Source organism: Trachymyrmex cornetzi, unplaced genomic scaffold (assembly GCF_001594075.2).
Source record: "Trachymyrmex cornetzi isolate Tcor2-1 unplaced genomic scaffold, Tcor1.1 scaffold121, whole genome shotgun sequence".
Classification (NCBI taxonomy): domain Eukaryota; kingdom Metazoa; phylum Arthropoda; class Insecta; order Hymenoptera; family Formicidae; genus Trachymyrmex; species Trachymyrmex cornetzi.
The window spans coordinates 521,861-537,275 of record NW_017295773.1 but is presented as its reverse complement, the minus strand read 5'-3'; the positions used below and the strand labels follow the sequence as shown (position 1 = coordinate 537,275).

General features: G+C 36.3%; 1 protein-coding gene across 1 annotated transcript; it reads left to right on the top strand.

Moving 5' to 3' along the window:
* The first annotated feature begins 831 nt into the window (after positions 1-831).
* On the top strand, positions 832-15,339 carry LOC108767554 (uncharacterized). The gene is made up of 2 exons (XM_018517486.1): positions 832-1,113; positions 15,156-15,339. The coding sequence occupies exons 1-2, from the start codon at positions 931-933 to the stop codon at positions 15,327-15,329; spliced, it is 357 nt and encodes a 118-aa protein (XP_018372988.1). The 5' UTR covers positions 832-930; the 3' UTR covers positions 15,330-15,339.
* The last annotated feature ends 76 nt before the right edge of the window (positions 15,340-15,415 follow it).

Genomic DNA, 15,415 nt, shown 5'->3' with positions numbered 1-15,415 from the left:
TTCCATCCATCCCCTCAATTATAATGTATAATTGCATGGTGTAATAATTATTAATTATAGTTTACTTCATTTTTATAGTTATTACTGCTTTTATAGTTATTATCTCTGTAGTGTTACACTCTAAAAAATGAGTGTGGATGGTTTAATACTATAAATGTTAAAATAATAATTTTCACTGACATGACAATAAACATCAAGATGGGTTGTAAACCATGGTGTTAAATCCACATCATGTTGGTGTTTATAGCAACACAGCGAAAATTGTTAAGTGCAATATAAATAAGTTTTCGAAGTCAACTTTAGACAGTGCTATCTAAATATGTGTATTTAAATATCCGCGCTCAATTTGTTCATTATAGTAAGATTAACCAACTTGTATTTTGAAAGCTACATAACAATGCGCAATTAGACGATTAAATACATTTTTGGTTTAATGTTTAACACTACTTTTGTTGCGGTGAAACCGCGACTGAAGCAATCAAAATAATTAGTGAGACTTGTGAAGACAATACTTTGATTAAAATGTTTGCGTTGTTCTTTTATATATTAATAGATATATCGAAAAAAAACTGCAAGAATTTATTTATACACTACTATTAAGTGTATAAATAAGTGTATAATATATAAAGACTATATGGTGTTAAATCCACACCTATTTTTTACAGTATAGTAACAATAATTATCTTTATTATTTAAAAAAAGTACGTATAATCAACACCGGAAATAACTATAAATTATAGTTAAATTATGGCAATTGCAATTTTTTGTCATTTTTTTCTCTCAGTGTAGAGAGTTTAGCAGTGCATAAACTTATGCAACCGATTACGCGCATCGTTATTTTAATACAAGGATAATTGTCCACGGTGGTGATTGCTTCGTTGGCGTTGCGTTCGAGTATAGTCCGCACGCGCGGTCCATCGAGTTGTCAGTATGAAGATCTTTCGCAAGATCTTTAGAAATAAAAAGAAGAAGCACATTGTGAACCAGAAGAAGCGGCGAACCACGTCGAAGGCGAGAAAAGCGAGCAGGATGCACGACGCGCACTTGCTGAAAGACGATTTCCTCTTCGGCACCGGTACGCGCCGCTCTAGACCGCATCGACGTAAACACAAGGTATGTGCGAAGGAACGAGAGCTGAAGTCTTGATGTCAGCGTTTGAGTCAGCGCATTCGTTACGCCGACGTGTCGACGGTATCGGTTGTAAACGACGTTTATCCGGTCTTGAGACACTGCGAACTTCTGCAATGGGAGAGGGAGAGGGGGTGGGGAGAGAGAGAGAGAGAAAGAGACGCATTTCCTCGACGATGAGGAAAACCTATTTCTTCAGACTGGATCCTCGGTGCTGGGAACTCGAAAACGTCGAGCGTGTTGACGTCCCTCGAGAACAGGTGTTGAAACTCCGCGGTTGTAAGATTCTTCGTATAAATCTATTACATCTTTGCGGTGAACCGAAACGTCCGAGAAACGGTGCGGTTTGTGCGACAACATCCACGCATTTATATCGTAATGTACATACCTATGTGCGTGCGTAGCGTTGCGTGAACACCGGGGACTGTTTCTATCCGGCGTTCCTATTCTTTTTCCGTTACATCCGCTATTTGCGTTGCCGTTATTATTTAGGGTAACATACTTTCGCCATTAATATACATTGACTTACGATATATTTGTTAATCGCATTCTTAACACGTGACTCCAAGCACGTTCCGTACTTTGCCAATGTTATTCGCTCACCACGTCGCTTGAGTCACTGATAACCTGCGATATGTCTGTTTGTGTGTTTGTTATAAAATACTAAAGAATTTTATAACATTGAAATTGAAGAACAAAAATGATTATTATAAAAAAGAAGGTCTATAATATGCCAATATTGCGTAACACACTGAGAGCAAAACTTTTAGTATTCGTGACTATAATTGCTTAATAAAATAATTTGTAGTTGTTTTCAGAGATAACCGTATATTCTTTTTGATATATAGAACTATAAATATACAGGTATTATTACATTATACTACTATACATTACATTATAACGTAGCATAATAATTATGAAAATGGAGCTCTTAACCATAATTATTTTACCATACAATTATAGTCATAATCATCAAAAATTTTTCTCTCAGTGTACATCATAATTATATATCCATGCATAATATCAGAAATTATTTTACAATTACGTTTCTTTTCATAGTTAAAATATCAAACGGGCTGTACAGAAAGTCCACCAAGTATGGCTCAATGGCGATTCACACAGCACGGTGTTAATACGCTGTTTGAAGTTCGAATTTTTCTCCAAGTACGCTCTATTTAGCAGCTAAATGCGATAACCCGCTGGCTTCTTAAAACGAGAAAGGTATTCATCGTGAAAATGAGATGAGATGAAGATCGGACAGGCTGTATTTGGTGTTGAATATGCGGCGAAAATGCGACTCACGCTTTTTCTGCACTATGTGCGCGTGTCAGAGCGGACTTACGACTGTAATTTCACGGGAAGTGACCGCATAATCCGACGTATGAACACTAGACTGCGTACTCGCATGTTTGATTGCACGGCAATTACCATTCGCCGGTTTTATTTGCCCTTCCTTTTTACAGAATGATCCAAAACTTTATAGTTCTACGTAAAAAGAAAGAGCAGAAAATCCCAAAAAGTATATATATGTTTAATTATGGTGGACTGCTCTGTTCTTTTCCGGAATTCATTACGAAAGTTCGAGTTTAAATCAAATCTGATTATATCAATCACAATACCGTTTTTATCTTAACTAGAATTAATATATTTAACAAGAATATTCTTCATTTCATATCTATTTTCAATCAGAATTTAACCAGAATTAATCCATTGGACATTTTTCATTGCAGTGACACTGAAAACGATTATAAATATAATAATTTTTTTCGGTGGCAAATATATATTAATTATATATATATATATATATATATATATATGTATATAGAACCATAAATATAATTAATATTACTAACATTATAGTAATAATAATCATAAAAATGGAGCTCCTAATTATCCATAATTATTTTATTATGCAATTATAATCACGAATATTAAATATTTTTCTCTCATTGTCAGTGCACTGTAAATAGAATATTTCTAATCTATAGTGTCGACAGATGTGAAATATACAATCTACCTTTCGCGACTTTCCAACGACGCCGCAGTAATAATTACCGTGCTTTTACCTTGTTAACACTTTCAACGCCGCTTCTTTTCACTATTGAAAATTTGTATATCCGCCAAAAAGAAGTCTGTCATTGTGTTTATTAAATTGAAACTTTTAATTGAAGATCGGAAACTCTACTCCAAGAGAGAGTTCTGTAATACAGGAAAAATGTTTCTACTTGTATTTTATAGCTTATTACAATACGCAAACGAAATATTATTTTGATTTTCACGCCTACTTAATAACTTCAAATAATTCTATTTCCACTCTTATCTTTCATTCTCACTTCTTTTAAGTTCCGAAATGAACCAAAATAATATTAAAAATATTGAGGATAAAATGTGGGGGAACTATTGATATGTCATCTCTACTTCTTTGCACAATAACTGCAGCTGTTTTGGCTGGCGTTACTAATCGCATTAAATGTATAGGTAAACGAATGAACAAGTGAAAATGTGTGGAGGTCAGCGGACAGCTATACAACGTGTCCTAGAAACTCGAGGAAAATTCCGCATTCTCCAGACGGAAACAGTTCAATAATAATGTAGTTTAGAGTTAAGAACCACTTTATTACGATATTTTATTCTTGAGATCGTTCTAATTTTTTGAGATCTACGATTTCGTGGTACTGTGGTTATTTCATTAGTTGGATGGAAACTTAAACTGTTTAAAATCAGATTTATCATAATTTTAAATAAAAAATTAGAATATTATTGTATATTTTATAATTTTTTTAGAAAATAAGATAAAAAATATACCAAGATGTAGAAGATAAATTTCTTTTGATATTTTTATTTCAGAAGTTATAAAATCACACTGCAAATACCAGTCTATGTACATTTTATTATTTCATTCCGGAAAACAAGGTGCAAAATATATAACAAATACCAAGAATAGGATAAACACACACACACACACACATTTTCGATATTTTTATTTCAAAAAATACAAAATCGAACTGTAAATATCATTCTGCACGTTTTATTATTTCTTTCAGAAAACAAGGAGTAAAGATATATTTATGACATAACGTATGGAATAAATTTTTCTGTTGATACTTTTTTATTTCAGAAAACTTACAAATTTATATTTTATACAATGAGTGTAAAAAGTATTCATACAGAGGATCTTTTAAATACATCTTTTAAAAAAACCTTATTTTTGAAAAAGGATAGAACGTACTCATTGTACAAAATTGTTAATGTTTATTCCACAATAATTTCAGTAAGCTTGGATATTTTTTCAAGCCCATTCTACGATTGCGTAAGTGTAGTTGTAAGTGGTTGTAGTTGTAAAAATTGATCAATCATAGTCAAAGGACTATACCCAGTTTGGGTCTCAGCTGAACAGCATTGAGATCTAGCTAGGATTTTAGAGCATAGAAAAGGATTAAAAAATTCCATATGCACAACTTTGTAAAATGAGTCCCTTGAGTGCCACAGCTGTTCAAAGTTCGCTATTATGACTATGTATTGTGTACCATGTAAGACTGGTTTTATTCGATTTCTCGAATCATCTAGTATCTGAAATATGTCCGATCTTGACGAAGACAACTAAAACCTTTTTTGGACCTCAAATGAATAATTATAATAGATATATATTAATCGATGAAGAGGTGAGAGAGACACTCAAAGTATGAAACAAAAGGTTTTAATTGCCGAATTGAAATATGGCCAATATATGGATTTTATCTCTCGTCATAATAGCGAACTTTGAATAGTTGTAGCACTCAGGAAACTTCTATAAAGTTGGGCTTATGGAATTTTTGATTCTCTTTTGATACCTTAAAATTTTAGGCATGTCTCAAAGTTGTTCATCCTGGCTTAAATTCCCCTACAAAACTGGGCATAGTTCTTTAAGGAGAATATTTGACTATGATTGGTCAATTCTTGCACCTACAACCACTTACACCCACGCTTGTACAATTATAAAATGAGTTTTAAACAATATCCTTTTTATATCGTTTACAGAAAGAGTGGATTTACATAATTCATGGCTAGGTTATTCAGAAAGTAAAACCCATTAAGATGCGTACATCAGTATGCGAACGTGGCGGACGTAAGGCGCGAAATTGCGCGACTAATTACAAGTCAAGACGCAATTAGCGGCTCATTATTTCCTCGCGTTCCTTCGCGGCGTTGGAGTATAATATAATACAATAAGCGCGGGGCACCCGGTATATAAAACGAGAGATCTTCAAATACACGCACCACGCCCTCGTGTCGTCTTCTCTTTCGTCCGGCTGCTAAGGTTGAGAGGCAGCTACCTGCTGCCTGCGGCAGGTACCTAGATCTACCTGGGTCGCGCGCATTCCACAGGAAATGTCCTCAAGATTGGTCGTAGGCCGAAGTTGGCATATATATATATATATATATGTATATATATAGGTTTTGCCGGCGGCGAGTTGACGAAAGATTTTCTTTCTTGCTCTCGTTGAATGACGTTGCTCCTTGGCAAATCGAGCGTGGCCGGTCGCGACTTTCATCGCGTGAAGTCGTTCCTTGCGTTTCACGCGCTCTCGCGTGCACGCGAGCGAGCGATCGGAATGTCGCGATGGATCGATGCTTATCTCGAGTGTCGTCGATTTTCGAATTATGTCGCGCGTTACGTTACGTTATGCATTTTTATCGTCTACTTAACATCGTGTAATCGACGAAAATTAGTCAGAACGAAATCGACACGTGACACTTAGATTTATTAACGTTAAATATACACATGTATATGTATATCGCGTGCGCGCTGACGTTGATCCCGTTGATTACGTGGATGCTTTTACGCAAGCGATTTATTCTAAACCGATCGGTAACGATTCTGGGATCCGGTTCTCCTTCTGCGGCATGACGCGCGGTAGAATTTTTCTGGATGCTTGAATCATGCGCTGGTCTTGCGCGTATCCATGAACGTTTTACATTCCTAAACATTTGCTCGGCGCGACTGCAAGGTTGCTGCTTGCAACGCTTCTTACGTGTGCCTACTTCATATTTAATCCTGTAATTTAAGATCTACCCGCGCGTTACCTCTTTAAATCTTCAGCTGTCCAGATAACTGTATTATCTTGTATCGCCATTTTATATAAAATAGTTCACTTGAGTTATTACTTCGATCGGTTTTTGATTCATTTTAGAGAGCAAAGTTTCTTCGTCCAATCTTGCTTACGTAATATAAAATTTCTCAGTTTCAAAGCAACTAGTAAATCAAGCTCGATAAGTGTAAATGCAAACAAGGAAAGAAAATCGGCAAAGATAAAAGCCAAAATAAGATTAGAAAAATTATAACTTTACTTATTTTCAAATAGTGGACTAATGTTCGTTTCCACCGATATAAATTAACTTTAATCTTAGTTCAACTTATTCTTTTCGTAATTTTGTATTCATTTCTATATACTAATTTTACTCGAGATAATCATATGTCCACTTATAATGATTACAATTCTGGTTGATATGATTAGAATATGTTGATCTATCTCATCTATTTTCAACCATAAATTTTCTCAGTGTGTTATAATTTAATATACTGTAAATGTTGATTTTACTGAAAAATATGCTTCCACAATTTGTTTATAATTTGCTTACAACATTGTGTTATATTTTGTGTTAAATTAATATAAAAATTTGGGACTTATTGAAACGTGTTAAATTCAACATAAATTCTTCAACTATAATGTAGTTTTATAATTTTCTTCCACGACACCTCCGCTTTCGATAGACATGTTGGGGGATTGTGATGGTATTTAATGAGAAATAGTCTATAAAATTTTCTTCTATCGAAGTTTTTTCAATGAAACTGCACAAATCGCACGCAGAAACTTACGCACGGATGAGTGATAACGTCTTCGCATTCCTCGTTTCATACTGCAGTGCGATTCATATTTACGTCGACACGCTCGAAAAGTGATACTGGACGGCCCCTCGTCGGATTTTCCCTTTCGAATCCGTTATCCGTGCGGATTCAGCGCGATGGTTAATCAGATTCATACGTAATGAGGTGCGTAGTGTGGGAAGCGATTTTTCTCATCGCTGTAAAGCGCGCGAGTGTAATCTACACTGATCGCGACGGAACGATACACCATCGCGATTTGTTTCAGCAGCGTGATCTCGTCGAGAGCGCTATTACGGGTTTATGAAATTTTATGAATCACCAGTCAGTCGTCATTTCCGATCGTGGCCAAATGGACATGGGAGCTGCATTGGAACGGCTTTCTTTCTGGAAACACGCCGGAAATCGCGAACTCCACTCTGCGAGGAACGAGAATGAATTCAAGATAATAACATTTACAGCGAAATATCGCAAGTTTATGTAAATGCACGCACTCACACACATACCTATGTAAATGTATTCTTGTACAACTCTGACTTGTAACGAGAAATGTTATGAGCACACTGAGAAAAAAGTGTTTGGTATTTGTGGCTGTAATTATGTATAGCAAAATAATTATTGTTGAAAGCTTCATTACTAAAATTATTTTCTGCTTCTTAATGTTAGTAATAATAATTATATTTATATAGTTCTATACACACTTAACTATATATACATCTATACATATATAAGAAAAAACAGTTGATAAAAAATGACTATATATTTGCTTATACTTTTTAGGAATTTTGATGTTCTTTCTTTTCAACGCCTAAATATTTATTTTGTTTTACGTGAAAAATTTTTGAGAATTTGAGCAATGCGAATAAACTTTACTATATAATTCATAGTCATTTTTTATGTCAATTATATATTTTTATGTCAATTATATATTTTTATGTCAAATTATAGTATTACATAATAATTATAAAAATGGAGTATCTAATTATAATTATTTTACCATGTAATTATAGTCACAAATATCGAATTTTATTTTTTCAGTGTAGCGTGACTTGAAGAATTGCTCGGTGCAGGTCTTTACTAAGAAAAATTCAGATTGCGACAGTTTTATCAGACCTGAACGGTGGTTTCTTATGTGAACGGTACATAGTAAAAAAGTAAATAGCCAAGCGCGTGAGTTTCAATCTCTCATGGTAAGGAAATGTTATTAATCTCGTAAATCTATCGGTCTTTCTCTTAGCGTCTTGCACTGGCCGGTCTTTGAACCAACCATATGGCGTCACAACACACATTTCTTCCATCATACGTTTTTCCGACCGTTCAAGGTCAACTTTCATTCCGTTTATGGAATCATAAGGTCCGTTCTTTTCAGCTGCACCTCCTTAGGCTTTCTATATTTAATGAAGCGGCTAAGTATTCAGAGATACTAGCAAAGAGGAGAAAGAAGAAGGGAAAAAAGTAGCGATAAGAGGTATAGAAAGTTTAAAGCAATCTCCTATAAATCACTGCTCCAGTGTAACGATACTCGTTAGAGAATTCCTTAAAAGAATAATTTCGATACACTTGTACGAAATAATTTTCCAACACGAAGTATAACAGCGGGATCTTTATATATCATTAATTAATTCGATAAAATGCATTTCTATTTAAACGGGATTTTAATCAGCGATTCCTTGAGATGAGATTTTCTCGTGTATTTTAACCTTGTGTCGGCCATGCGGAATTTTGCACCTTCCATCAGCAACCTGGATCTTCGAACTTCAACACAGACTTTTATATTATTCTGGACTGTACAAAAATCTGAAAAAATTCTTGCGAAAATTTTAACAAGTTTTTGGTATCACAGAAGTCATATTGTATTTTACTTATTTTTTTTTTTACATATTTAAATTTATCTACCAGAATTTCTAATCAAAGTATGGACCGTCTTGAAAGTCCAATTTGGCTGGCGCGGAGAATTAATATCGCATTCTAATTCCTCGAGAGCTAATATTTTCATGTATTTGGTCCGTCATCAGTCTGTTACCGAGGTAGAGGTTCAGATAGACCTCCATAGGGTCTGTTGCTCTTTTTAGCCGCATTCCCCATTCCATCGGCGTTCTCTCCCTTCCGCCAAATCCCGAACGTATACGTGTCCGTTTTAATTGAAACGCGGAAAGCGCAATTAAATACGGCTGAAACGTGACGGCGGGGGCCCCTCTCGTATATCATCGTATATCGCGTTCTCGCGCTGAAGCTCCACCAGGCGATTTTGCCTGGATGATCCCACACCCGGTCTCTCGCGATGTGGCTCGAGGACAAAGAATAGAGAAACGGAAAACGGATACCTAGGCCGCGCGACAAGCAGAATTCCAGCTGGTGTAAGGTGTGTCATATTCCAGTTAATGTCTCATAGCCTGAGAGCCCCGCGTGCGTACACACTCGTATACACACGCGCCCACACGCTCACCCACGGTGCATGCAACGGCAACACTTGTACCCACACAATACCCCCCCACACACGCACACGCACACATACATACAAAAGGGTAAGACGTTTGAAGCCGACCTCTACCTGTAGTCTTGCCAACTAAGCGAACCGACCAGGCAAAACCGGTGTCGGCACGCTCTCGAACTCCAAGTCTCCAATCCTCCTCTCTTCGCCCTTCTCTTCTCTCTCTTTTCACCCTCCTCTTTCCATCTCCCCCTTTTCCCGCTCTCTCTCTCTCCCTCTCTCTCTCTCTCTCTCTCCATCTCACGCGCCGCTCTTGTGTGTTAAACACTGCCGTCTCTCTTCTCCGTCACCGCTCCGTCCTTCTGCGTCCCTGCAGTCCTCGACCGATTCTACCTCGGCCAGGCCAGTCGACCTGGCGATAGAGAAACCGAAACGCGTTCATCGCCGGAACTCTCTCGCTTTCTTTCGTGCCTGATAAAAACGGACCCTCGTGTCCATCGTGTAACCGTTCCCAGTTTTCCCAAATTTTCATCTCAGTTTTCAGAGACAATAGTGAGAGGTAAAGGGCGATATCTTGAAGGGGGGGATTTCGCGAAGGAGGCTATCGCTGCGGGATCATCGGCATACGCACGCGAAGGCCGTGTGCACGCGCGTGCGGCACGAGAGGAGATTCGGCGTGCATCTTGGTGCATCTTGGTGTATCTTGGTGCATCTGTGCCGTGTGCGTCCCCTGTGAGGCCCTGTGAAAAACCGGTGAAACGTGGAACGTGGTGCCTGGTGGTGTGAAGCGTGGTCTACGTGCGTGTGCGATCTCCGGTGTGGACGGCAATCGGCATGCCGATCGGTACCGCGTACGTGTAGAGTCATCCAGGAATCGCCAAGTTTACTCGTTGTACTTGATCGGTTCAACGTGCGTTTTCATTACGTTCGGTTTGTCGCGTAGCCAAGTTAATTTACAAGAGGAGAACGAGGTCCGTGCTCCAGACGCGAAACGCTGGAGCTGTGAAATCGGTTGCGATCTCGGAAGAGCTTGAATCTCACCGTCTCGAAGAAGTCGATAGTCTCGTAACTCCTGGCGGACAATTTGTGTCGCATCCTCGAGCGACTCGAATCGTAATTTTCGCCGACTCCGGACGAATTCGAGTCGCGTCTTCAAGGCTGGAGCATCGGGTGCACTGAGAAAAATGTTCTGGTTGTATCAACGAGAAGTACAAATTTAAATTTTGATCATACGAATCAGAATGATTATTACATAATAATTGAAATCGGCAATGGTTATCATAATTGAATTTTTCGATTATTTTGATTAGATGTTTGATATAAAGTTAACTATAAATATCTGATTTTTGCACCTTTCTAGTTGAATCTACGAGAATTCCAATTAATACAACGAGACTTTTTCTCCAGTGCAGTGACGGTTGCGTCGATGACGGCGGGATAAACGCGGATCGTGAGATATTAAATCTCGAGTAGATCGACAAGATCGAGTTAGGCAAAGATTCAACGAGCGAGAGGTTGTCCTGGTCGGCGATTTAAATCGCGGTCCGGTTTAGGCGGTTTCGTTTCAGGCAACCGTGATGCGGGTAGCCGGTCGGCCGGGAACCTGTTTTTGTGTCGACGGCCTTCAGTGAGTTTTTGGAAATGCGCTTCCGGTCGACGGCGACGACGATGACGACGACGACGGCGGCGGCAGCGGAGCGGGGCGCGGTGTATTTCTGTGCCGTGTGAGGGAGAAGGGAAAGAGAAGTTCCTCGAGAGACGAGGGATTCCTCGGGAAAGGACCGTCGCCGTCATAATTATATATATACATCGCTCGAAGCCATTCTCGTTACTGAAATTATCGCGCTTGACAATTTCATTGCGTTACGTTAACTTATCAATGCAATTAGGAGAAATGTTCGTCGCCGTTTTCGTTATTTAGATGGAAACATCAATTTTCTTTCTCCCTCTCTATCTCTCGCTCTCTTTTATTGTTATAATATTATTCTAATCATCTCGTGATATCGACAAGACTCATTAAATGTTAAGCGTACAGTAGGAAGAGGAAGAATTTTGTAATTATAATTTGCAGTACTGGTGGAGATAAAAGTGACGATAATTTTCGGTATAACGAGTGTACTTTTTATAATTGTGCGAAGAAGAATGTACTCTTGAACTAAATAATTAATTTTTCGATCGATAGGATTCTTCTTTGAAAAAGAATTTCTGAGTAAAAAAAAAACGTTACTCTGAATCGTGGGAATAGGAGCGAAATAATTGACCTGAGAAACGTCTTGCGATTGGAATGTGCATTCAATGCGGTCAATAGTTTTCTTCCTTCGATTGAGGACAACATTGATCAATGAAAAGAAGGAAGGAAAGCATTTTGAATTTTGAAAAGAGCTAAAGAAGCAATATCTCACTATTAAACCACGTGAAAAAGTAAACTTCTCTTAAAATTAACCAAAAAGAACATAGTAAAAATTTTTTCTATTTATATTAAAATTGGTCTTTGTCAAAAGTTTTATGTTGAATTTCGAACATATCTGAGTGTTAATTTAATATGTGATCATGTTATTTAGATAGTTATGTTGAATTAATATTAAACCCCTTTTTTAATTTAAAATAACACAGTTTATTGTGCAAGTGAACAAATAATACAAAAATAATGTATTTCGAGACGTACGTTATAAGATAAAAATGGATGAAAAATTTTAGAAATTTAATTTAATATATTATAAATGTTAGTTTTACTAAAAAAAAATATATTGCTACAATTTATTTATGAATTGTATCAGTGTTGTATTTTTGTGTTAATTTCTTACATATAATATTTATGTTCAGGGCTCGGTAAAATAATTGATACGACTTATTTGAAATAAAAAATATAAAACAGGTTCCAAGAACTTATTTAAAATATAAAATAAGAAATATGTATTTTTTTAAATAAACGTGTTTGAAATAGTAAATGCTAAAAATATTTTAATGATTTTGTTTATTTGAATATATAAATGTACAGTTATAAGTAAAACGTTTCAGTTTTTTTTATAGCTATAGCCTATAATTAATACTTAATAATATTAACTCTCCGCGAACCAGATGAAAAATCATCATGGATATGTGGGTATCTCATACCCCACATGCTATACTTTATCGTAAACATACTATAATTTAATTACTCACCGTTACTTTTTCCGACAGATCGGTAACTGATACAATTTATTTGAAGTAAAAAATATAAATAGTTTTCAGAAAATTTTATTTAAAATACAAAATCGACAAAAAACTGATACAACTTATTTAAAATATCAAATAAGAAATAGGTCAGAAGAAGTTATTTAAAATGATTAATACTAAATAATTTTTTAATTTTTTCTTTATGTATTTAAAATATGTATTTTAAATAAATTTATTTGAAATAAGACCGAGCCCTGTTCATGTTACTTCTTAAATGTATTTATCTAATATTGAATGAACTATTTAAGATTTGTGAAATATGTTAAGTTGGACACAAATTTTCCAACTGTGAACATAAATAAAATGTGTAGCTTGTTAAATATTTTGAGAAACTGTAAAAGTATTTAATACTTTGACCTGATCAAATGCTTATTGTTGCTCATTGGATTTTAGTTTTTTTTTTATCGTACACTGTACGCAAATAATAATTATTTGTTTCAAAAGTTCACATATCCGCAAATCTATCACAAGTGCATCACGAGCATCAAGTTTATTCAAAATATATTCTAAATCCTAGAAAGTCGAATACTTTAATTAAAATGATTAAATTAATACAAATTTGATTTGCTTATTATACAAAGCCGCTTCTTCGATCAATTTTATAAAATATTGTTCAAAAGAAAATAAATTCTTATTTTGAATAAATATATTAATAACATTTTCTAAAATTTGTAATAAGTATATTTTAAGATTGTTATCAAAGAAATATTCTTTGTTAAAGATAATCGTTAGTTAAAAGAAAGAAAGTAAATTGAGTAATTACTTTTCTTAGAAATAGAATAATATTTTTATGTGTGTATGAATCGTTCTTCAAGCGAGAAGCTTATTAGCAAAAAATACATCATTTTTCCGAGGTAATTGCGGCGCGTGTAATTGTACTCTTTATAATGAAGACCAAAACGAATCTATGAGAAAAAAATCGCAATTTTAGTTCCCGGAAAAGGTGGAAAAAAATCTCAATGGCTGAAAATTTAGCTTGAAATTTAGGTCCAAAACGCGCTAGAAGAAGATCTCTCTTGATGCCTCTGGGATCGTCGAGAGAATCGATTTGAGAGATTGGGACGTCGAGGCCTTCGAGGGGCCCGGCCCGCGTGGTTTCCGAACGAAATCGAGCGCTTCACGCTACGTCGCGTTCGAAGCCCGGCGTGCAAGGGAAGAAAAAGAGGCGTGCATTGCACGAATGGCAACGACGAGACTTGTTGTGTCGTACAGCAGTGGCTGCGTGACCGAGCAAGGCGAACGGGAGCGAGTGTGTCGAGTCTCCCCGTGCGCGGAGAATGGCGTGAACGATCAACGAGGAAGGGAAATTCGCTACGACGAACAGAGAAAAACGGGTCAGTCGCGAATCTCGGAACCACGGAGGTCGCGTCGCCCGAGATCCTCCTGATGCGTGATATCGATTGTCGAGCGAAGATTGATATTTGCCACGTTTGCGAAATTCGTCTCCTCGACAGGAGACACGGTGCAAGTGTGATCTCGCGTGTTTCTTCGATTTTCTTGATTGTGAAATCGAGGCGATCTCGATTGAAGTCTGAGATAGGAGGGAAACGTGCGCGACAATCGGAGAAATCGCAAAGTATTGGCATATCCCAGCGACATTCGTTTCTCTACTTTCAGAACAACTTCTCTTTACATCGTTTTTCATTTAGTATCGTGTAAATTATTCTCTTTAGTATTATTCCATTTTTGTTATCTAAATTATATTAAAATCTAGATTCACACAAACAGCACTATTGCTGATGTCTTACCTTTTCATAAAACTGGGCATGTATTTGAAATACTTTTATTTAAAACACTGTTTGCAATACAAGCGTATTTTGTATTTTTTATTTCAGCGGATATATCACATAAAAGTATTTTTGTATTTAAAATTGAAAGGTTGAAACAGTTTTGTACTTTGTAATTGAAATAATAAGGTTGATTGTCAATATTAGTATTTGAAATACACACAAAATACCAAATATATTTGTCTTACCAGTACTGTTTTTCAAATAAAAGTATTTCAAATACGTATCCAGCCTTGTCTTTTGAGGTGCTAAATTACCCCGTACTCACGTTTATTTTATAAATTTACATTGCACATTTTATCCATAAGTTTTTTCTTACAATTATACAAAAATTATACAAAAAGAATCATGGTAAAAAAACATTTTGTATTTATTAAAACCGGTCCTTAAAGGAGTCACTTTTAAAAACTAATGGGCTCGAAACAATCGTACTAAAGATATTTTTCTGGATCGTGACCTAACACTTATTTGGTCCATGTGTTTAGAACTCTGACTTTGTTTTGCGAATTTCTCGGATCAGTATAATAAACGGGATTCTTCCTCTTCACGCTACACACTCTTGAGTCATCGTGAGTCTTGTCATTATATTACAAAACTGTGTAAATAATCTCGTGTTGAGGAGAGGGAGAATTGATGTTTTTTCTTAAGGACGGAAATTAAGTAATAACGAAATCTGAAAGACGGCGAATCTGTTTTGATTGCTAATCATTAGTGTTGCACAATATCGAAGGAGAACGACATAGAGGCAGCACACAGACCGATCTCTACAAATTCCGGAGCAATTTCTTCAAGATTACTTTCGACGAAGAGAGGCGTCAAGAGGCATCAAGAAGTGGCGAATATTCGAGTGTCAAACGTGTTCTTTCCTTTCCAACGGAGAACGTCGATGACGAAAGAACTGTAATATTGATGATTACTGCACAATTTTGTTTTTTCGTTTAACGGCAGGACGGCGAAGTTTTAAACGCAGCAATCACTTTTGCGCAAGAA